This window comes from Elaeis guineensis, chromosome 3 (genome assembly GCF_000442705.2).
Source record: "Elaeis guineensis isolate ETL-2024a chromosome 3, EG11, whole genome shotgun sequence".
In the NCBI taxonomy this organism is placed as follows: Eukaryota; Viridiplantae; Streptophyta; class Magnoliopsida; order Arecales; family Arecaceae; genus Elaeis; species Elaeis guineensis.
Window position 1 is genome coordinate 107,292,678 of NC_025995.2, and position 24,028 is coordinate 107,316,705.

Genomic DNA, 24,028 nt, shown 5'->3' on the forward strand with positions numbered 1-24,028 from the left:
TATTCCTGAATTTCAATTCCCTTTCTAACCTGATCGGGGAAGGAGAGATCACAGCTGTCACTATTTTAATTCGGTAAAACATGTTTTGGGTTCTTGCAAGCAGAATATGTGAGTGTGATACGACAAGTTGGTCTCGGATTAGATGAATGATATGGGCTGATTGGCATGCCGGTCCAATACAAGCTTGACATCTCAGTTGTTTTGGGCAATCCTTAAAGCATCCCACTTTGGAAACGTGAAGAAATCTTTGAAATATCTCAAACATGGATGTCAGCGGTTCAAAATGGATGTATGTTAATTTTTTTTATGTACAATCATCTATTACCTACTTGGCCATGTGAGGCCAAACCTAAGTTTCTAGAATGCCAGATAATAATTAAGGGAGCAAGAAAAGAAAAAAAAAAAAAAAGTCATGCAAATCAATTATCCTTGCCTCTTTTTCTCCAATAAAAAGAAACATGCAGAGCATATGCGCACAATGCTATCATGTCTTGTGAGATACATGTTCTCATTCTATGTATCATACATCCATGTTGCAGGATTTTTCTTACAATTTATGATTTTCTCTTATGACACCTTGATGAAAATCTCATCAATTTTTTTTCATGTAATATAAGATAACATGACCCAATCAAGATAAGGAAACATCATTTAAATTGGTAGCCAGCCAAGATATATTCATATGTTTAAAAATATTGAATTGAGCCAATCTACATATATAATGTGTATATTAACTATTTCCACTCTACGTAGCCAGCCTATTACGAGAACTAAGCACTTGAACTAATTAGGTTGATATATTTTTTTTGAATATTTTTTTTATAATCTTAATGAGAGATTAACTGCAGCATTTAATGTAATATTTGGTAAATTTTATTTGTTATCTGTTTGACTTTGGTTAAAATAAAATACTTGATAAAAATTATTTAAATATTTATAATTTTATTTTTATTAGAAATTTAAGATTTCAAAATTTTGAAACTGATAAAAAAAAAAAAAAAATCTATTATGATATCCTCACTAGAGGATATACTTACTCAGATTTTTTTTTTTTTTGGGCTAAAGGTACTTAGCAACATGAGAGATATTAAAAATTAAAGTTTTTAAGAGAACTAAATTCTTCAATTGTTTATTTATACGGTAGAAAACAGAATTTTAAAAGAAAAGCAAAGGAATTGATTTTTCTTAACTTTATCCCGGCCGAACTAAACAACCAAAAAAAGTAAAATATCTTGTAAAAATATATTTGTTTGAAAAAGATTTATAGCGACCGAACAGAAAGTGCTCCAACCACGTTCGGGCCACCAAGATTTGACAACCTTGTACGTGCTCGCGAGATATTTGTCCCCACGGTGGGCATTTCGTAATTCCATGCCACATGGAGGCCTACTTTGTCACTTGAAACATTGTTCCCTTTGCTCCAAGACCACCAAACCGACCCGTCCCACTCCATTTATACATCGCAGAGAGAGAGAGAGAGCAAAGGCATCGGAGAGAGGAGGGAGGGAAGACCGGCGACTTGAGGAAGAGGAGATGGGGGCAGGGGGAGGCGGTGACCAGATCCGGATGAAGCGCTTGAAGTGCTTCGCGGAGGACGAAATGGAACTCGGCGAAGAAGTGGTAGAAGATAGCGAGCTGGACGCCGGTTTCTTCTATAATCCGCTGATCCCCTCGTCGTTCGTCGTCTCCGACGCTCTCGAGCCAGACTTTCCCATCATCTACGTCAACACCGTTTTCGAGACAGCTACCGGATACTGCGCCCATGAAGTCCTCGGCCGGAACTGGTAATCTCCTTATTCTTTTTTTCAGATGTGAAATTTCCTGAGTTTTTTTTTTTCGGTATTTGATGACCAGTTGTCGTCGTGTTTGTGATTGATTTGTTAATTTCTCTGAGAGTTTCAAAATTTCTCCTTTCGTTGATTTTTTTTTTTGTGTTTCATACTGTTTTTAATTACATAAGATTGCTGATTTTTAGCTGAGCTAACTTGATCTGAGAAATCAGAGATAAAGGAATTGCCGTCAAAATTGTTTTTTTAGTCGTATTTCATTAAGTCGTTCGGATAATTGTGCTTGTTAATTGTTCTAAAAGTTTCAAAATTTCTTCTTTTGTTGATTCAATATGTTTTGTTTTAACTTTAACTTTGGTTTGTATTTTATCGATTTCTGTGGCTCCATTTTTGCTGAATTTGTAAGTGTTTTCTAAAATTTCCAAATTACAGTTTATTAACTTTCTAAATGTTCTGAGTTGCAATAACTGGTACAAGACTTTTTTTTTTTTGGGGGGGGGGGGGGGGGGGGGTTACAAGACTATGTTTCAAGGATTACCTGAAGCCATGATTTAAGAACATGCTTCCCGATCCAGCAGTTCTTGCTGTAGAAGCGTTTTTTCCTCGGAATGAAGAAGCTAATTTGAATTTCATGCCCTTATCAGGGTTATATTGGTTTTGGTACTCAATTAATTTGGATAACATTTCATTGTCTATATACCCCTGATCAAGTGAAGGATGCTGTTGATGATAATAATGTATTTTGTGTTGATAACGTTCCTAGTAGTAGGTTTATGATTAATTCATATAATTTTTCTGAGCACAAACAGATCTTTTAATTTATTTGCTCCAAGTAATATGTGCTTTCAAATATGGAGAGTTTGCTGAACAATCAAAATTATGATGGCATAATCTGCTAGTAAAATATTGGTCCCATTGCTTTGCTGCAGGAATTGGGTTGAATTGTTGCAAGGTTTATCTCACTTGTTCTTTTTATGTGTCATATTTGTCTTTTATGCCTTTTGCTTCTCAAGATTTGCCAACTCAGTCCTAGCTTTATAGGGAACTAATCCCTTGGTTTAAGTCAAAGAACTAATTCTTTTCCTGACATCACAAGGACCTCTCATTATTATCTAGAGCTGTGTTGCCTATGTATCGTTTGAAGCTTTTGTTTCCTTTAGTTGGTCGGTCTGCTGTGCTCTTCCAGTATTGGGATTTTCTGGTCTTATTTTCTTTTTCTCATGGCTGATGTTGCCACACCGTGGATTCCTCAAGGAATAGAACTAAAAATTACAGAAATCAATATGAAGAATTATATAAATCTTTATATCTTCCATTTATTGGATTTGCATCTCGTTTCTCCTGTCGGCTGAAACATTTTGGTCAACTGATTTTTGCATTGGGATGATTGACTGTGAAGCTTTGAGCTCTCGTGTGATCTTCCTGCTCATTTCAATACCTGCTTCAGTGAACTTTAGCTGGGAATTATGCAATTGAATCATGTTAGACCTTAACGATTTTGTGCTCATGTCTAGAGAATATGTCAGGAAGTTGCTGAATTTGACAGGATGGATTAATTGTCTTGCATCATAAAATCTTGTTGCTCAAATATAGAGGATATATGGTTTATATTCTTAGCTTAACAAGATGAATATATGTTAATGATGCTGTTGCCTGTGTCTCCTCCTGGCACCCCAATTCCTTGTATTTTATGAATTCCAAAAACGATGCAGAGTGAAGGTTTTCCTACTGCTCCATTAGCTCACACTGGAATTGTCCTTTCAGCCGATTCTTGCAATTTCGAGATCCACGAGCACAAAGGCGACATCCCTTGGTGGACCCTATGATTGTCTCTGAAATCCGTAGATGCCTCGAAGAAGGGACTGAGTTCCAAGGTGAGCTTCTTAACTTCCGGAAGGATGGCACTCCCTTGGTAAACAGGTTAAGGCTCATGCCCATACATGGGGATGATGGCATCATGACCCACATCATAGGTATTCAGCTCTTCTCCGAAGCAAATATAGACCTCAACCGCTTGTCATACCCAGTTTATAAACATGGCGCCTACCTCAAATCCAGTAATCCAGACCCAGATTCTTCGATGTCTGAACATAATTTCAACATCCACCAGCCTGACTACTGCGGTATTCTTCAGCTCTCGGATGAAGTTTTAGCACATAACATCTTATCACGCTTGTCACCCCGAGATGTGGCATCCATTGGATCAGTTTGCACCAGAATGCGCCAATTAACCAAGAACGAACATTTGAGGAAGATGGTCTGCCAAAATGCATGGGGGAAAGAAGTGACCGTTAAATTGGAGTTAAGCACCAAGAAATTAGGCTGGGGCCGACTGGCAAGGGAGTTGACCACACTTGAAGCTGCCGCATGGAAGAAGTTTACTGTTGGAGGCAGAATAGAGCCTTCTCGTTGTAATTTCAGTGCTTGTGCGGTTGGGAACCGGCTAGTTCTTTTTGGAGGGGAAGGGATCAACATGCAACCGATGGATGATACCTTTGTTCTCAACCTTGAGTCGGCAAATCCAGAATGGCGTCGTGTGAAGGTGACCTCCTCCCCTCCCGGGCGATGGGGCCACACTCTCTCGTGCCTAAATGGTTCATGGCTGGTGGTGTTTGGAGGATGTGGGAGGCAGGGACTACTCAATGATGTGTTTGTCTTGGATTTGGATGCCCAACAGCCAGCTTGGAAAGAAGTCTCGGGCGAAGCTGCTCCCCTGCCGAGGTCTTGGCACAGCTCTTGCACTGTTGATGGCTCGAAGCTTGTTGTATCAGGTGGTTGCACGGATGCCGGCGTGCTTCTCAGTGACACCTTTCTGCTGGACCTCACAAAGGAAAGGCCGACGTGGAGGGAGATAGCTTCATCATGGGTTCCTCCTCCAAGGTTGGGTCACACTCTCTCAGTGTACGGAAAGACTAAAATTTTGATGTTTGGGGGGTTGGCCAAGAGTGGTTCTTTAAGGCTGAGGTCTTGCGACACGTACACCATTGATTTGGAAGAGGATGAGCCTCGGTGGAGGCAGCTCGAGGCTAGTGCGCTCCCAGGAGTTGGTCCACCCCCGAGACTGGACCATGTTGCAGCAAGCTTGCCATGCGGGAGGATCATCGTCTTTGGTGGATCCATCGCAGGGCTGCACTCGCCATCGCAGCTCTTCCTTCTGGATCCATCTGAAGAGAAGCCAACTTGGAGGATCCTCAATGTCCCTGGACAGCCCCCCAAGTTTGCATGGGGTCACAGCACTTGTGTGGTTGGAGGGACTCGGGTTCTTGTATTGGGCGGTCGCACAGGGGAGGAGTGGATTCTGAATGAACTGCACGAGTTGTGTTTGGCAAGCAGACCTGAGGCCGATCCATGACCTCACTGCTGCGTTTTGAAGATTTGAGTGGAGGTTGAGTTACTATGTCATGTAGCTTTGTTGAAGTGCCTTTGGTTTCTGTACTCGATCTCATTTTTTGCTTTTTGTATGTAGCGACTCCTTTAAGTAGGTGCTGTGTTGTGATGGTCTTTCCGCTCTTCTTTGTTTTCAGTAGTATTGTACATTCCACTACCATCTTAGAAAGAGTTTCCATGCATTTCTTACCTATATAATTTTCTTGTTGTTAGAGGTGTAGAACTTTGTATATTGTCTTCTCTCTTGCTTGTAACGCATGACGAGCCTTTGTGCTGGAATGGTATTTTGTGTGCTGAAATTGGAGATTGCAAGTACAAATAACTTTGGACTGTCTTTATTGCTTCGGTTGAAATTTGAGAAATACCTCTCAGAAACCACAAAATGCTGAAGCTCTGGGTGAATGCATTCATCCAGATATGAATAGTTCCTTGCTGCTCTTATGTAAATTTGGCTACCACTCTCTGGAAATTACACCTCTCAGTGATCCGTGAATGGTCCAGATCTCTTTCACTCTTGATCATTTGTGATTGGAATCCCAGGGCCACTCCTAGAGCTGGAGGGACCGGACTCAGGAGATTGCCCTCTGGATTCGGAATCCACGTCCAATGGTGAAAGGATGGAATTGGATCAACCTGCCGCCCCCAACCAACACCTTCTCAGTTCGTTTCATCGTATCAACAATGTCCCGAGCCTTAGCCGCTTCCTTCCTTTCGTTCCAAAAATTATCACAACTTTGCGGCTCCTAATGAAATTTTGGTCGTTATACAACACAGAGTGGGGAAGCTTAATAGGGTTTTTTCGTTTGATAAGGCTAAACCTTATCAACCACCGGATGGCTGAAGAGGGGTTTTGATGTTGGGGTCCCCTACGGTGTGTGTTTTGTACCGCAAAGGACTATAGTTTTTGATAGCTGTCACATCATCTCATTATGGAGATGGATGGCTGTTTGGCATGCCATCGTGATACACTGTATTTTTGCACCCAATGATATGCTGTGTTTGACAGCCGTCTATCTCTGTGATGGGATAACATGGTGGCTATTTTGAACTGTACAGCCCTCCTCGGTGCGAGACATGCTACAGAAAGTCCGAGCTCGGACTGCCATTTCATGGTTAGAACTTAGAACTTAATATTGAGGCCAAAGAGCACCACCTTGCACCTTAAAGAGCCTGCATGGTTGATGCTGAGCTACGTTTCATACTGTATTATACCTTGCACCTTAGAGATATTTGCCCTTTAACTGGAAAGATGAGGTGGAAGAATGCAAAAGATGAAGAGGGATGGAGCCAGTAATTTTTTATTTCTAGAATACAAGAAAATCAAAACCTGTGATTGTTAGGGTAGTGGCCTCCGCTGTCCTTCCATATCTCCCTTCCTAACAACAGCATCCACCAGCAGGGAAGATGGGGATTGGACGCCGAAAAAGGCTCTCATGGCGCACCTAGCAGCATTTACATGGTTAAAGATCAGCAAGAGACCGAGCTCAAAAGTATCCTGTTGAAGTAGGTGGGAGGTCTGGATACGAGGCACAATTTAAAGTCCCCATGCAACCCAACCAAATTGAAAATGACCGAATCCTCTATCCTGGAATATGACAACGAGAAAAACGTTATGCTGTGTCTGACTGTTGGTTACGATAGATGGTCCAGTCTAATAAAAAAGATCTGACCAACTCAATCAATCAACATTAATCTATAGCAAGAAATGTCAGCTTACTAACTTTATTTGGATACTTTTAAAATTTTTAGTCCAACGTATTCTAATTAAACTGAGCCACCTGGTCTAATATAAAAAACATGCTATATAAAACAAAGCACTAATAATCCTATTTCTTATAAATAACTTTTTTTTGGGAAACAATAAACGCTGTATTCTACTGGAATAGAGTCACCTTCTTTAGTTTCTATGGCAGCATCACATATACCACAAAAGATCCACCAAGAGGAACAATCCAAACAATGGCTGATGAACCATGAGCGCAAAATTTAACTCACCATCAATCTGCTGCATATCTTGGAAACACACATTATTAAGAAACTTAGCTTCACGTGTTTCATGATTTATCGCAGCATAGAGAGTAGAACAATGAGGAGAGATTTTAGAATCAATAACATGAATTAATAAATTGCAAAAATATAAAAATAACAAAAATGGCAGGTTAGTCACAATGCAGTGGCTAATTGAGAAAGGAAAAAAATAAGGACAAAAACGAACAATAGCATGCTCTTTCATGCTCTTCATGATGTGTATCTCATTGCATTTATTTTTTGAAGTCTCAAAGAATGGGAAGGAATGGAAATGTAAGTGGATTCGCATCTGTGCTTACTTCCATTCTTGTCATGTCATTCACATGCATCTCTTGTTTTGCCTATATCATTTCCATGCAACTGAATCAATCTCGTCTCTTGCAGATTTGTACAGCTCAAGTCTCTTAGCTATGGCCTCCCTCTTCTCCATAAGGCCTGGGTCCTCATCCAACATTCCGCTGAGTTGCTTCTTCTGCAGCATGGGAGCAAAACCCAGATTAAATGCAGTTTCATCTCTATAGTCAAACTTCAAAACATGAGCTGTAATGCATTGTTTCAGCACTGTGCTATTAAAACAGGAAAACTAGCAAGAAGTAAAGCCAAGTCATATATTTATGGATTGCCTTTGTTTACAAGAGAATAACAAAGTAGATACCCGTTAGTTGACACTCAGTCTGACACTATTCTGCCGATCTAGTTAAAAGTCTCTCTCTGCTGACAGTTAGTCCGACACTATTCTGCTGAACTAGTTACATCTCTCTCTCTCTCTTTCTCTCTCTCTCTCTCTCTCTCTGAAAGATAAGCAGGGTATGTTCATGAGTTCTATTGAGCAGGTTCAGGTACATTCCAGTATAACTGTAAGCCAACTTGCACTAAGTTTTCATTTGACTGTATCATGTGATATATTCAAATTTGAATGGAACTTAGCTAGGGGGAAAATTCAAAATTAACGAAAAATGTGAAAGTCCTTAAAGAGTTTGAGAATAATGTTTGGAAAAAATATATATATAAATGGAAACATATACATACAATTTGTTTTATCACATGACAACATTAATGTTCAGGAAAAACAAAAACAAACAGCAAAATTAATCATAAGCATGTCATAAGTCTGTTAATAATTCTCAGACAATTTGTGAAACAATTATTAATTCAATAGCTCAGAAATGATTTGTAGAACCATCAAATCAACGAAAAGGTTATCAATAATTTGGAGGGTATGGTCTATGAGCTGTACATGATTATAGCTAGATAACCATGTGATATTTTTTTTTTTTAAAAAAAAGAAGAAGAAATGAACAGACAATTACATCCATTAGAAGTTATCTTGGGATCTATACTTGGCATTTGCTTTGTTATGAAGTAGATTCTACTTTTCCTCATTAATTACCAGAATTATCACTTTTCACTACCAAAAATCTGAAAACCTTCAGAGCATGTAATTTATGAATTCCTAAATAGATAAAGCAGGTAACATGTCCAAGAGAGATGGTCAAACTCATGAAGATTAGTATAACAAGTAATTCTGCAAAAACAGAAAAAACAAATGTGTGTGAAGAGAGAAGAGTGAAATGGCAAGAGTTCATGCCACCATGAACAATGCGTTCTGAAAATTGGCATGGGCTTTCCAAGGTAGCTATTTAATCAAAAAAATGTTTTAATGGCCATCAGGTGTGGGTCCCTCTTCCCGAGTAGCAAGTCCTTAAAGGATTTGAAAAGAATATTTGAAAACAAAATATAAATGGAAAAATATACATACAAATCATTTTTATCACATGACAACATTACTGTTCAGGAAAATCAAAAACAAACAGCAAAATTAATCATAAGCATGTCATAATTATGTCGATAATTCTCAGAAAATTTGTGAAACAATCAGTACAAAAATGATTTGCAGAACCATCAAATACATGAAGAAGGGGTTGTCAATTATATGGAAGGTCAGGTCTATGAGCTGTACATGATTTTAGCTAGATAACTTTGTGAAATAAAAAATTATTAATACAAACAGAAATCAACAGACAATTACATCCATTAGAATTTATCTTGGGGTCTATATTTGAGATTTACTCTGTCATGAAGTAGATTTTACTTTTCCTCATAAATTAGCAAAATTATTACTTTTCACTACCAACAATCAGAAAACCTTCATTAAGTAATTTATGAATTTCTACATAGATAAAGCAGGTAACATGTCCAAGACAGAGTTAAACTCATGAAGATTAGTATAATAAGTAATTCTGCAAAAACATAAAAAACAATGTGTGTGAAGAGAGAAGAATGAGATAGCAAGAGTCCGTGCCACCATGAACAATACATTCTGATAACTGGCATGGGCTTTCCAAGATAGCTATTTAATCAAAAAAATGTTTTAATGGCCATCAGGTGTGGGTCCCTCTTCCTGAGTAGCAAGTATTCTTGTTCGCTGATTGTCTGCTATTGTATCTATGCAACAACCAAATATATCATGCAGTAGAAAATTTGACTGGTGACTGTAAGGGACATTGTAAGTATACATCCGGAACCTATCATTACCAGAAGAGACAGATCATAGAATGACATACCTCTCTACTCCCTACTTGGGCATAAAAAAAGTTAAGCAACGATCGCTTTGCCTCTCGGACTTGACAATAGACAATGGCCTTCGGAATAGAATTTTTCAGTATGTCACATACCATGCCCACATAAGCTGACACATTTGATCCTGGAGAAAAATAAATGTGATTCCACAACTGCAGTCAGTTATAACCATTATTAACCATCAGAAAGGGGCATATCCCAGTATTCGTCATTTTGCATATATCCATTAAAAGGAAGAAAAGAAATAGAGAAGAGTAAGGAAAAGAATTGCATAACCATGTCTAAAAGTTTCTGACACTGTACGTGACGTTAGTTTCAAACATAATAATTATCAGAAGGAATTTTAGTAAATCTGTGATATAAGATAGAGGTGATTAAAGCACAAGAATAGTCAACTGACCAATCCTCCTAAGGTGATTTTCACCATATCTGTCCACGGTCGGGGCTGAGGAATTTGAACCTTTATCAGGTTCCTGAGGCAGTTTTCGGAAGAACTCCACTGTAAGGTAGCTGGACTCCATTTCCACTAGCCGCAGAACTGTTTTCCGGCTATCCTCGCGGAATCTTTCCAAGGCTTCATTTGCTGCAGCTGCTATGTCGGATTGGAGGGTTGGGAAACGCTTTAGTTCCTATCGAATACAATGAGACCGTCATCCCAAGTAGGAATGTGTATAAGCAACAAGACCTAGGGCCTTGCAGTCTGTCCAAGACTTAATGAAGCAGCACACATGATTCATGACAATATCAATGGTTTTTTTTTTTTTTTCTGAGGTAATGACAATATCAATGTTGCACTTGACAAGTAAACATCTTTAGAGGGCAAACATGGTAGTTCATTCTGGTGGTTAAAATCAGATTAAGTTCACAAATTATAGTCAGTTCATTTTGCAGAATTTAAACTCTGAAACACACAGGATTGTCTACATATATAAATAAACATATGCATACATAATACATTAATACATGCATGTGTCTAAAAATTTTATGCCCAGATGCAGGAGTTATAACAAGTGGAAGATCTGTAAGGTAACTACAATAGAACAAACATGGTAGGAGTAAAATAATCTTGTGTAGTAACAAGCTCTAAACAAGATGTATGCTCTTTAAAATAAAAAAGACAACAGTGAGCTTTTTAATATTAACTTAAGGGAGCCCTTGAATATGGTATGTGTAGTCAGAACAAGATGGAATTGGAAGCAAGAGGTTGAAATAGATGGAGATTGATTTTACCGTACAAATGACACGATGCACTAAAATTTGGAATGCTAAAGAGAAAATCAAAGAAAAGAATATTCAAGTTCAACTAGAGTGGCTTTAGCATCCTTTGTAAACAAATATTAAAAAAAATATAGTTCAAGCCAAGGTTTTAAATTCCATGGGATGGGGTGTCCCGGTATCTCTATGGAATGAGATGCCCTACTATCCCGCCCCATTCTGATGGCGATCCTGATCATGCATTCTAATCGATATCTTCTATCTCTCTTCCTTTTTTCTTTCCTTTCTTTCCTTTTCTTTTTTTATTTCTTTCCTTTTCTTCTACCTTGCTTTCTTTCCTTTCTTTTGTCTTTCTTTTTCTTATCCCCTCCTTTATTCTTTTTTCCTTTTTCTTCTTTCCCTTTCCTTTCTTCCTTCTTCCCTCTCTTTCTTTTCTTCTCCCTTTCTTTCTTTCCTTTTTTCTGCTTTCCTTTCTTTCACTTTTCCCTTTTCTTCATCTTTTCTTCCTTTCTTTCATTTCTCTTTCTCCTTCTCTCCTCACATGAATGGGTTTCGGAATCTCAATCTAATCTTGATCTTATTTTCTCATAGGAATAGGACAGGACGACTGGGATACCCTCTATCCTATTGGGACTTAAAACTTTGGTTCAAGCATGGTTTGCCGTACCACTCTATACCACCCGATACGGGGCATGCCATGCTGTACCGATTTCATGCTGATATGCTATCTTGTACGATACTGGCACTCGATATGCTATCTCATACTATACTAAACCATATACCGACACTGTAATATGATGGTACCAATATGGAGTCTGGTATGGTACCAAGACGGAAAACCTTCATTCAAGCAATAAATCATGTTTTGTTTCATCTTACATAGAAGATAAATTATGTATGAGAAGAACCAATTAGTATTCTTATATGTGAAAATATATAGGAAAATTGGTGAACAAACCTTTTGTTAGATTCCAATATCAAGTGGCTGATATGCTTACAATTGTTTAATTAACAAAGAAAATTGTATGGATGCTATTCCATGCTTCAAGTGTCGATGTCAATGCTCTAATATCATGAGTATCAAAGATTTGTTGATTTAATGAATTTTTAAATATGTAGTTCAAAATGTCAATGGGCTAATATATGGTGGATTCAATCTAAATGAGTGTTACAATTGTTTTTGGGCCCATATCACACAAGGTAATCATATAGTAGTTAATGGCAATGAACTCCTCAACTTAGAATTCTGCTCTATAGCAAACTCCATATTTCATGGGACAAGGCTTGGATGATGATTCCCTGAAGGGGACATTCTTCACATTTGATTTTTTTGTAGGCGATGGGGTAAAGACAATGAATCTAGTTCCATATATTACGGCCCAAATCTTCACAGTTTACATACGTGACACAATAGGTACACACGTAAACACATACAGCTCATTAAGATTGACCATAATTTTAAAGAATCTTTCTCAGTGTTCATTGAATATACCAAGAAACAAAATGCAGTCAGTGGATCTAGCTACAAGTTTCTATGATGCACTAGTTAAATCCTTAATCAAATAATTAGGAATGAGATCATCGCAGTTCCGAAGAAATTCAACTACTATGGTAATGTTTCTGCTGCTGATTCCAGAGATGGCCAAAGAAACACACTTTGCTGAGATGGAAGAATTTGCAGAGGATCTTCAGGAGACAACCAAGCAACAGTTCTAGCAACCGAACAAACTCTAGCCATCTTAAGGCAGATAGAATCCTAAATGCTTATTTTATTAAAAAAATACTATATTAAAATTAATAGATGAAGGGATACTAATCCTTATGAAAAAAGGGATACTAATGGTGTTTTAAGTAATTATATTTGGTTGTACCTAGTACATGGTATCAGTGGTATTCGGTTCTTAGTAATTGGAAACTTCTAGGGTACCTTCCTTTGAAATCCTTCCAGAAACCTGCTCTTTATTCTTGTTAAGATTTAAGAAATCTGCTTCCACACATGCATACTCGATCCCAGATCTGCATCTGCTCTCAGTTCAGGTAACCAGGGTGTAATTATTGGTTGTTATTGAAAATTTGTCATTGTGAAAGTTTATGACTTGGCTGATTATGTGTGGTTATCAAAAAGATACTTGCTGTTATAATCTGCACGTCTATATGCCAATGGCTATGAATGGAAGAGAAGTGTGTCTTATGTTTTCATGTGCATGCAACTATAAAATGTCTCATGCATCCATGCATGAGTATGTGTATGGATGTCTGCTGCTTGTGTGTAGATATTTATGTGTATAACTAAGAATTATGCAGGAATATTCTCAATCTGCAATGCATCTATAAATAATCAAAATCAATTACTGAGGCAAGTTAGAAGTTTCTATAATGCACTTGTTGAAATCTTAATTAGTTTATCAGGAATATAATCAACATAACTGTCAAGAAATTATTTATTGCAATGATAAACAGGACACTACAAAACCACTTATGGTCAAGAATATTAAATATTTCAATTCATAAAACATGTTTCAAGCACAATACTCTAGCACCATATGGACCACAATACTCAAGCACATTTACTAACCTCTGTTTCAGCGATAGACTTTCTAACAAGTTCTTTCAAGACGAAGTGCACCTGAAAAGTAACAATGACAGTTAATTAGATAGCATGTTGGTTAACATAAATCTATAATTACTAATAAAGTGCACTTATCATGTTAATAAAACATGACGGAGATGATGTGCCCAACTTTCTCGAACCAGGACTCGAAAGGTAAGGCGCAGACGGCAAAACAAAATTAAGACATAAAATGCAATGAAAAGGAAAAGAGAAACCTTGAAACATGTGAGACCAATTGAAACATATAATTACTTACGTTTATGTGGAGAAATAACCATCTAAATCTCTAAAGGAAATCAACTGCCACTAATTTACAAATAATGAAAGCATAAGAAAACACAAAGAGCATCTTAAACAAGTCCTCCCATTACAATGGGCCGGGTTGATATATTTTATTTCCCATTGTTTCTATTAATGAAAAAAAATCCATGGCATGTCCATGCTTTTTCCTATCTTCAATGGCAACAGCAATAAAGATCAAGCATTATGTGCCAATGCCTTCTGCCTCCCTTCTTTCAGTTTCTGGCATCATATATGAGGTCATGCTCTTAATAAGAATTACTTGTTTGATTAGTCCTAATTCACACGTGCATATAAAAATCTGAACCAAGTTAAATCCTACTTATGCACCTTGTGACTTAGTCTACATGATATTTGGACATTTCCTGTTCCTCTAAACTATAGCAATAAATATGATTGTTTGTTCTTCAGTTTGACAATGCCAATTTCATGTATCCTTACCTCGTACTGTGTATTGCAACACCCAACATGCTGTGGCCCCTAAACTCATATTTTGCGCGTGCATTTTCCTCTGGTCCTATGTTGGTGAATTGGTGTGTTTTATGCTTATTTCAAGTGTTTCTTCTTTAAGTTAACAAGGAGGATATCTGAAACACCAACCATGCAACTTTTCTCCAATGTAGAGAAGGTCAGAATGTTGAGAAGTGATCAGATCAATCTTTTAGACTTAGTGACACTTGTACATGGGAAGAGGATGACCAATCCATACTCAGGTAAGCACTTCTACACCACTAAGTGTGATGAATGCCTTCAATGATATAAGACCTGACCAAATGACAGAGACTTGCATGCATCTTATACATGGATGGACAGCCAGACATTTATGATCTTACCTTGAGCATCTTAGATAGTTTATGGCTGCTAAGCGGCATTTGTTCTGTCCTGAATGAGCTAAAATCATTTTCTAAATTTATCCAATATGACTGTATATATTTAGATGATATTCCTAATGGCATATAAATTTCAGCTATGCATCTCTCTTCTCCTTTTGTTCAGTAAGAGGAGGAACAAGGCAAAAAAGAGAAAATAAGAGCTTAAACCTAAGATCTTCTTCAAAAGTCAACTTTCAAAGTTAATTCCTGCTAACCACTAAAATAATGCAACTTAACTAGACAATATTATAAGGACGAGATCAAATCTCATCAGACCATTTTTGCCACAATGAAATAAGACCTAAATAAATATCAACAAATAAGCTTCACATCGAAGCCATTTTTGTTTGTCAACAACATGCAAAGTAGATAATGTCAAAGAATATATGGAGTTCCAAAAAAATAACAAATCACATGTATGAGTGTAAAGATAGACTAAATGCTGACCTCCAGGTAAAACACTATGAGTGTGACTAGAACAAGCACAAAATGGTCTTCCGATAACTACAGATGCATGTATTTGGATGAAGTCAAACATGCTTGAGATGTATACTATATGGTTACAAGTTACGACAACATGTGAAGGCATTATGCTAAGTGGAAATTAAAATAGCTTTAGAGAAATGGGCTAGAGAATAAATACAGCATCAACGGAAGCATCAGCTGGGCCCTTAAAATAGCTTAGAGAGCTATCTATAAGCCTTCTGTATCCTTGTTCAGGAGCGATCAAGTGGGGCTGATAACCATCTGCCTCTGAAATTACTTTGCGAACATTTTGCAGAGAAAGATGCCTATCAAATGGGAGCTTTTTCAAAGCTGCTGGTAGTTGATTGTCAAAAACCCCATATATCCGGTCTCCACCAGGTCGCCTGAAGTAATAAGGTCAAAAATACGAATATAAGCTTGAATCATTTATTGCAAAATAACAGAAAAAGTGTTAAGTTAATTGGCTACTATTTCTCACGTACTTCAACCTTACAAGTTCTGTAACTTTAAGGTATGCACAATTAGGCACACTCTTTCAAGATGTACCCCTTTAAAGGATTGTCCTGTAAGGGTTGATTTGATCACTTGAGTTGATTGAACCATACTAGCAGCCACCACCACATATGCTTTAACCTACACTATAGTTGTCCGTCAACCTCAGTTACCTCCATCACCATTTCTTTTACCTTCATTACTACACCTCCAGCCATTGCAATCACTGCCTCCATCCATCAACTTGTCATCATTATATTGATTGCAAACCCATCTGCTGCTACCACCTTCATGTCAATGTTCAAGTTCATGCTGATGGGAGGGATAGGGTACGAGACGAAAGGTATGCACAGTTGCAATGCATGTGAAGGTGAAATCTTTTGTCCATCACAAAGAAAGAAAACTTGAAAAGCTAAAACAAGAGCATGCAAGGGAAACCTATGAGCTTCAACATTTTCCTTTCAGAAAATGTTTTCAGTGCAATCAGACATCCAAAGATAATTAATTTTTTTCAAGTAGATCTCTTTACACAAATAGTTGTATCTTTTAAAGATACAACCATGAAGAAAAAAGAAATATATAAATCAGCCATGTGCATATCAGCATCTATATTTTTAGCATTTAAGATAAAATTTTCATGACTTTCTAATTGCAAAATTAAGAAAATCAAGTTCATATTTACCCTCCATCCAAATGCTCTTTAAAGACACGGTCAAATGCACGGCACATTTCTAATATTGTGTAAAGTTGTGCCTGGTACCAACAAGAAAAAGTAAGAAACTCATAATGGGTTACTGCACATGCTGAAAACACAACATGTTCTCGATTTTACCCCAGCATCAGATCCAATAGGTCTGCCGAGCCGATCCAACTCTGCCTCAAGCTCAGCAATTGTTTTATTAATTAAAGCTATGATGCTTGGTATCCGTGCTCTGATTACAGACTCCAAATGCTGGATCATAAAAGGCAACAGGAATATTCAAGATTTAACTTACAATCTCACAGGAAATACTGACATAAAAAGGAAAGAAAGGATATATTTTCACCTTTGATAGAAGCTTTGCAAGATACTCTGAGCCCATTTTATGTGCCAGGTGTCCATAGTCAGGGCTTGTCGCAAAATACTCCTGTTCTTTACGTCGTGCAGCGATCATGTCAACATTCTTGTTTATATCAGCTTGTGAGCGATTGACGATTCCAACCCAAGGATGTTGTAACCGGTATGATCTTCCTTCAAGTACCTAACAACAGGCAGATTGTAGATGTTAAGTTTCACAAGCCATAAACAATGCTTCCATGGGATAAATGCTTCCCAAAATTGTAATAAGAACTCTTATTTTCACATATGAAAATAAATATTCAAAGGATAACAGCCTACATCCAGAGCATTGGTACCCTGGTCCATCAGATCTAGCTTTGTTAAGACTCCAAAAGTTCTCTCACCTAGAAGAAAACAACAAAAACATCAATGATCAGATTTCAATTGTCAACTGAGCTATTTTAATCCTCATTAAAAACAAAACCATCTCCAACTACTTGGTAATCTAAGTAAGACATGACATCTTCTTATGTCATAGAATACAAATAAACTTTCTACCTGAAGGATCAACTTCTCTTGCAATCTTTATAGCATCTGAAGTAGCAATATCTTGATTGGCAGGAGAAATGGCCAGAATGATGCAATTGGGCTGCCAATCAGAAATGTCAAGCAGCATATACAAGCTTATAGGAAGGCAGTCAACATGACTTTGAATATTGACAAGGAAATAACTAAAACCTCAAACACCAACTAACTTAAAAGACAGATCATGGGTATAAGCAAAAAACATATATTGAAGAACATTCACTGCATGCGGTATCATTAGAATTTAGAAGTGATTGCTGAAATGAGCATAATATAAAAAAAATTCATGAAAGCACAAGGAATTAGATTTGTTAAAGAATAAAACTTTAAGAATCATGATGTGAAAAAAACTTTGTTTCTTTGATTATGGAACCACTAATATAATCCTGTAAGAATGTTCAGTGGATGACCATTGCTTTCATCACAATATTAAGCCCTATAGACAAGGGAGAGGCAGGAAAAAGGGAGGAAGATGTGTGTAAAATCAAAGAGAAATGTTCGTTACCTTCTCAACATATGATCGCACCATATTTTCAATGTCTTCAACAATCGAGTCGGGCTGTCCCTCTGCACACACCAGACTGCCCAGTAATGCACAGTAACAAAAACATCATTTGCATGAAATAGGAGCAAGCCAAATATTGTGCCCTTTTAGGAATTACCTACAGCCACCTTCGTCAGCCCAGGAAGATCTATAAGTGTTAAATTAACAACTGCCAAATGTCATGAATAAATCTAAATCAAGAACATGTATTGCTATATTCCTGGTTCACAAAACAAAGACATATTACTGCACAAAACATTCAAAATTAAAGAAAAAAATGATTGATTGATGATTACGGCATTCCATCTCTTTGGAACATTGTTCAGATATTCCATGGGAAACAAAAATTGAGATACAAGTAAAATGCTAATACCAAGTTCTGATTATCATTGATAATTTAAGGTGTGGTACACACTTATAACGTTGCGTATAAGAAAGGTTTTAACCTAACAGTGTCTTATGATGTTTATTTTAGATTCCCCTCTCAAATATTTTTAACTGGAAGAATATCAGCACAGTTAGCCCCTTCTTTCTTTCATAAAATGAGACACCACATTTATAGGTTCGACCTGCATATTTGATCCCCATTCAAAAATTTATCTCTAACCTTAAAGCCATAAATTGAGGGGGGAAAGCATCTACTAGAAGAGAATTGATTACAATGCTAGGTGTATGTCTTTCAAATTTAACATGGAAACAATTTTTCATGTTACAACACATGAAGCATTAAAGCAATGCTGATAATACAACCCTAGGTAGAAGGAATTTCTTTCTCTAATCTGCACTACTCTAATCTCAAATAATCAATAAGGAAATACAACTGAAGATTAAAATAACTTTTAGAGAACATGAATTAGAGATTTTTCATCTTTACTTCCATATAAACTCCAAGACCATGTCTGGTTGAGGACAAGTTATGTCTAGTTTAAGCTGGCTTGAGGAATGACTTTAGGTAAATAAAGGAATGTCATAGTAGATTAACTTTTTGGTGAGATACTTTTATTTAGTTCATGATAGATTGAGTGCCCAAAATGTTATGTAGGATGCCTTTTTTCCCTTCAGGAACAAAGGAGGACAAAAAGAGCATTTGGCAAGATAAAGTAGAATAAAGTGGAAAAAGTAGGTTATTCTCCTACTTCTTTGACTTTATCCTACAACCAAATATAGCCCAAAAATGGTTAAACTGATGATGATGGCTCTCTTTGTGAGGATCCATATAGGTGTGTGCTCAGTCCCACATCGGCCATGCACCGGGTAGATCTTAAGTACTTACGTAGGACCAAAGAACCCAAGTAATATTTCCAGCTAGCCTTTTTAGGTGAGGTCCTAGGGTGTGACAAATGGTATCAAAATGAACCCAGCCCATGGCCTATAGGATAGGGCTGACCACCAAGCAACCATGGTGCTTGTGATTAGATTTGGACTTTGGCCTGGCAAGAACATCGGGGCCTAAACGGGGGGAGTACATGCGGACCTGTGTAGACTTATATTTAGTCCTGCATCGACTATGCATTGGGTGGATCTTAGATATTTATATAAAATCAAAAAATCCAAATAATACCTTTTGGCTGGTATTTTTCGATGAGATCCTAGGTTATGACACCCTTCTTCCATACTAGGGAGGTCCAGTAAATTTTAAGATATTTGGGAATGTTTAAAAGCCTATATTTGGGCTGCAATTAGCTAGGTTTATAGATGAAATCATCTGCATCTAATTTAACTTTCGGGATCTTTAAATTCCTCTTCTATTAGGGGTTATCTGCACAACCATCTTATGTAATCAAAGCTAGATGATTGGTAGCTACAAGGCAGAAAGGAACTAAAATCATAGCAAAGACAATCCTCAAGAAGACTTTGCAAATTGACCTTGTAGTAGTGCTAGCAATCTCATCTTTCTGACATTTGAATACCAAAATAAATGTCATATTTAAAAGCCATAATCCATGGCTAGCTTTTGTATATCTTGTTCCTATAACCAACCTGAAGTGGCCTAGCTCGTTGGATGGTCTTCTTGGATCAGATGACTTTGTCGCTGAGAGCTTTTAAAAGATAGATTTGGGATACTAATTGCCATACAACTTTAATAAAATCAGGAGTATATATCATTCATGACATCTCACCATCTTCCCGAATTGAAATTGTCATCAATTTAAGTTGATGAAGATAGAAGACCAGCAAATTCAACTAAGGAGTTGGTGAAATAGTAAGCAAATCGAAAACTGTATTGATATAGGAGAAACCAAAGGAGAGAACTTCATGCAAGTCTTACATGACGTCATGCAATGAAACTAGCAATAATAATTCACATCTAATAAATTGCAATGCACCCAAAAAAAGTGAATAAATAAATAATTTTTTGTAAGGGGAAAAAAACTTCCTTGATTGATGTAGATGTACAGATAAAGCTGTTATTATAACTAACAACAAATATTCATTTGAACACATAAATTTCAAGAAGATAACTAGGATAGGTGTGTCATATCCTTTGACAATTTTTATCTAAATCAGTGAACAAATCCCCAATGCAATCACCTAAAGTTTCTGACTTCAGCAAAGTTTTGAGTGAGCACCAACTATCACATCATCTTGATGGTTGGCAAGAACTATGGAGCATATCTATTGTTGCTCCAAGCATAAATATTGGACATCAATGAAGGATTATGAGTTCTTCATGGCTACTTCCAAAGTATTAATTTTAATGCTCAGTTGAGCAAATACAAGATCCTATATCATGAAACTGAAGGAGCAGGAATTGAATGTAATGCTTACAATACAATAATCCAATTCGAGGGCTATGGCATGCCATGCGCTACATGAACACTACATACTAGACATGTAATAGTGCATAGCCACATATATACAAGATATCTATCCCTAAAAGGAAGATTGTGTGATGACTTTAAGAAGAATTAAGGTTGAAGTAGACAATAACAAGCAAAGCATTAAATTATGCGAAATTCCCATAATTTAGTCAGATTAAGTACTGGTTGTTTGTCTTATCATTTAGCCTGTGCTAGAAAAAAAGAATATCCAATTTGGCTTTATAACGACGAAAGCAATGCTGACAATGGATCCAATTACTTACTATACTTTACAAAGTAAAATACAAAATTACGGCAACTCACTGAAAAATTAACAATAAAAAGAGCAAAAAGATGGAAATTCTTCATTTAATATTTGATTGTTTGCAAAAATAACCACCACTGCAAGAAACCTGATACAACAATCAACCACAGATCCATGATGCATATGTAAACTGACCATGTGGAGAGTAAACGCTCAAGTGGATCGGAATATTAGATATATGCTTTGTTTTTCCAGTTAAACGATCAGTCTCATCCTGAATTTCCTTCCTAATAGCAGCTGCACAGATACAAGGTTCAAAATAAACTTCAATATCCATAAGCAAGATGGTAACTTCTAATAGAACAAAAACAGCATCAATGAAAAATGAAATATTATGTATATGTTTTAGGTCTATTAAGATATGTATAACTTAAAACTGACTCTTTTTTGACCTTGAAAATTTATCATTCATCTTTGATGCCCCTTTTCTTGAGAAAAATCTTTGATGCTTAATTTTAAGCCACCATTTGAATACAAACTTTTTTCATTGCTTGCTCAGTTTGTTGTGCTGTTATCTTTTGCATTCTGCAATGATTTGGAAATAATTACACATTTCAACTTCTTCTCCTTTTCTCCTAATAGAACCCAAATGCCAAACTGATATCATTGGATTAGTGATTTACTGATTAGTGGCATACTAGCTTCAGTTACTTCCTTGGAGACTCCAATATCCTCTAGAAAAGGAAAAAAACAGAAAAGTGACTCTAATCCATTGTGGATGCCGAGTTATAAGCAATGTTTGAGGATGATGATGAAGTTGTTTGCATTTTTTGCTTTATATCCAACTGTTTTCTCCATGTCCTCACTCCATCACAATGTGGCGATAGAAGTGCAATCAAGATAACCAGGGACATAGTTTCTGCTAAACAAATAAAGCACATTGAGATCAAATATTAATTTGTTCACAACCTTTATCCCATAAACTGTTTCTTCCCTATATTTTGTTTATTAAGTAGCTTTTATACTCCACCATTGAATACAAAGTTTTATGTTGCTCCCGAATATGCACATATCCTTTATGTTCATGCATCACATGCACATATTATATGTCAAACGGCATATTGTACTCCTACAGCTTGTTAATGCCCCTTTAATGGAAGATAAATTTTATTACTGCAGCACTCAAAACCAATTACTTCCCAAGCTTGTACTGAAATTAAATATCAGAAAATAAAACCCCCGTACAAAAGCTTCTGAAAAGTCTACACATTTACCTCTTACCCTAGTTCTGTGTCTTATCATCTAGTTCTCAGATCAAAACCCATCCAAATGATGGCGATACTAAAGATTTTAAACACTGATATACTTATTCCGGGAATTCAAAGCACTCACAAACATCGTATATTAGAAAGCAAAGAAAATGGTTAGCAATGAGTAACAATCAAGAAAATCCAACAATTGCAAGATCTTCAATAAACCCCGTGACTCCTTGACAAAATTTGCATTACTACCCACAGCAAGGCGGATAATCAAAAACTAAATTAAATAAGAAACAATTATCTCACCAAAATCTGCAAACTTCTTTCTCGGGGCATGTAGGAACTCTCCGTACTCTGCCTGCCCACCCTCCGTCTTGTGAAGCTGCAACACCAACGGCCTCCTCGTCACAATACCTAACATCAATTCAAATCACGTAACAAATCCAATTCCTATTTCCAGACAAGTGGATCCAGATACAAACCAAAGAAACAAAAGACCAAGGACTCGTCCAAGAAGAGAAGATCTCATCGGCATTACCAGATCCTCGAGGCAAGAAGTCCCTCCCGACGATGCTCTCCAACACCGACGATTTCCCCGAGCTCTGAGACAACCAAGAAGGGTCCAGACTCAAGAAATCAAGAAAGGAGCGAGCGTTGCATGAATCCAAGAGAACCAAGAACCGGGAGCGAGAGCGAGAGAAAGGTGGGAAGGGAGACGGATCTGGGGGTTTCAAAGGGAAACGTTATACCTGACCTCCGACGACGGCGACGGAGGGGAGGGCTTCCCAGAGGGATCCTCCCTCGCCACCGTGGTCTCCCAAGACGGTGCACGCCCTCTGTATCCGATTGACGAGTCCGATGAGGCTCTCCATGGTCGCCATTGTCGAGGGGATGTCACCACAAGAGATCGAATCGCCGGAGGAGAAGAGGGAATGAGATCTTGAGAAAGAGAAGGGGGAGGGAGGAAGGAAACTAAAAAAACGGTTTTGATGGTGAGAGCCGAAGGGGGTCAGATATCGGAAAGGAAGAGGTGTGACCGTGTGAGTCTTATACACACTAGTATTTTTTGTGGAAGAGTACAACATTGGCCGGTTGACATGGGAGTGGCGGCACGTGCAGACAACTTTGCCAGGGTGCGTGCTGGGCCGCCTGGCCAACTTTGGACAAGTAGGTAACATGGACGGTAACCATTGCTTGTCATTAGTTGTTAGACTCTTTTGTTTGAAGGCTTAAGATGCTTAAATATGAAGAAATATTGCGCAATCCTAGAGGATGGGAAGACCTTTCTTCTATTGGATATTTGGACAGTGTCATGGCATCTGCTAGGCTTTTGTATGTTGTACAAACTGAAAACCTGACCCTTTCGGTGTCAAATTCAGGTTGATCAATTGGAAGTGTATAGAAACTTTTTAAATGAGCAATATGTTGCATTTATCTCCAAATTGTCCGGACATCTTACAGGCTTTCATTTGCAAAATATGCAATCATGATGGGTGATGAGTGGACCATGGCACCATGCTGCATGGAGTCATTATGGAATATATTAATATTCTTAAATACGAAAAATTTTATAGCCCACCCTTAAAACATACGGGGTCTAAAAGATTATTGTTTGCAATATGGACCTTATTAACTGCACATCATATATCTTCCAAAAAAAAAAAAGAACTAAATAAATAGTGCAGCTCCTTGGATAATGATTTATATGGTCAACCACACCAAAACTACATCATGGAACTCTACAATTGATCTTTCTACTCAATCTTTGAATATTTTA

At 37.4% G+C, this 24,028-nt stretch overlaps 2 protein-coding genes across 5 annotated transcripts; one reads left to right on the forward strand and one right to left on the reverse strand.

Moving 5' to 3' along the window:
• Positions 1-1,475: 1,475 nt before the first annotated feature.
• On the forward strand, positions 1,476-5,372 carry LOC105041113 (adagio-like protein 3). Of its 2 annotated transcripts, none has more exons than XM_010917924.4 (2): positions 1,476-1,784; positions 3,552-5,372. In XM_010917924.4, the coding sequence occupies exons 1-2, from the start codon at positions 1,534-1,536 to the stop codon at positions 5,137-5,139; spliced, it is 1,839 nt and encodes a 612-aa protein (XP_010916226.1). In that variant the 5' UTR covers positions 1,476-1,533; the 3' UTR covers positions 5,140-5,372. The 2 variants fall into 2 exon arrangements, with proteins under 2 accessions (XP_010916226.1, XP_029119211.1); XM_029263378.2 differs by having other exon boundaries at positions 1,643-1,784; positions 3,500-5,372.
• Positions 5,373-6,331: 959 nt separating this feature from the next.
• Positions 6,332-23,228, reverse strand: LOC105041112 (phragmoplastin DRP1C). Of its 3 annotated transcripts, XM_010917923.3 has the most exons (17): positions 23,001-23,228; positions 22,790-22,853; positions 22,558-22,665; positions 21,188-21,289; positions 18,045-18,095; positions 17,888-17,949; positions 17,356-17,446; positions 17,137-17,201; positions 16,805-16,999; positions 16,591-16,710; positions 16,441-16,511; positions 15,424-15,649; positions 13,573-13,623; positions 10,183-10,411; positions 9,767-9,906; positions 7,502-7,674; positions 6,332-6,759 (listed from the first exon to the last, which is right to left on the reverse strand). In XM_010917923.3, exons 1-16 carry the CDS (start codon positions 23,130-23,132, stop codon positions 7,549-7,551), a joined length of 1,833 nt encoding a protein of 610 aa, XP_010916225.1. In that variant the 5' UTR covers positions 23,133-23,228; the 3' UTR covers positions 6,332-6,759; positions 7,502-7,548. The 3 variants fall into 3 exon arrangements, with proteins under 3 accessions (XP_010916225.1, XP_073110384.1, XP_073110382.1); XM_073254281.1 differs by lacking the exon at positions 6,332-6,759 and having other exon boundaries at positions 7,172-7,674; XM_073254283.1 differs by lacking the exons at positions 6,332-6,759; positions 18,045-18,095 and having other exon boundaries at positions 7,170-7,674.
• Between the last annotated feature and the right edge of the window lie 800 nt (positions 23,229-24,028).

What these genes read in the sequence shown, in the direction of transcription:
- LOC105041113 (XM_010917924.4), top strand. Translation starts at nt 1,534, where the DNA reads ATGGGGGCAGGGGGAGGCGGTGACCAGATCCGGATGAAGCGCTTGAAG. An exon ending in GAAGTCCTCGGCCGGAACTG is followed by an intron (nt 1,785 to 3,551) that starts GTAATCTCCTTA and finishes TTGTCCTTTCAG; the next exon opens with CCGATTCTTGCAATTTCGAG.
- LOC105041112 (XM_010917923.3), bottom strand. Translation starts at nt 23,132, where the DNA reads ATGGCGACCATGGAGAGCCTCATCGGACTCGTCAATCGGATACAGAGG. An exon ending in TTGCAAAGCTTCTATCAAAG is followed by an intron (nt 16,711 to 16,804) that starts GTGAAAATATAT and finishes TTTATGATCCAG; the next exon opens with CATTTGGAGTCTGTAATCAG. An exon ending in CTATTGGATCTGATGCTGGG is followed by an intron (nt 16,512 to 16,590) that starts GTAAAATCGAGA and finishes TGTTGGTACCAG; the next exon opens with GCACAACTTTACACAATATT.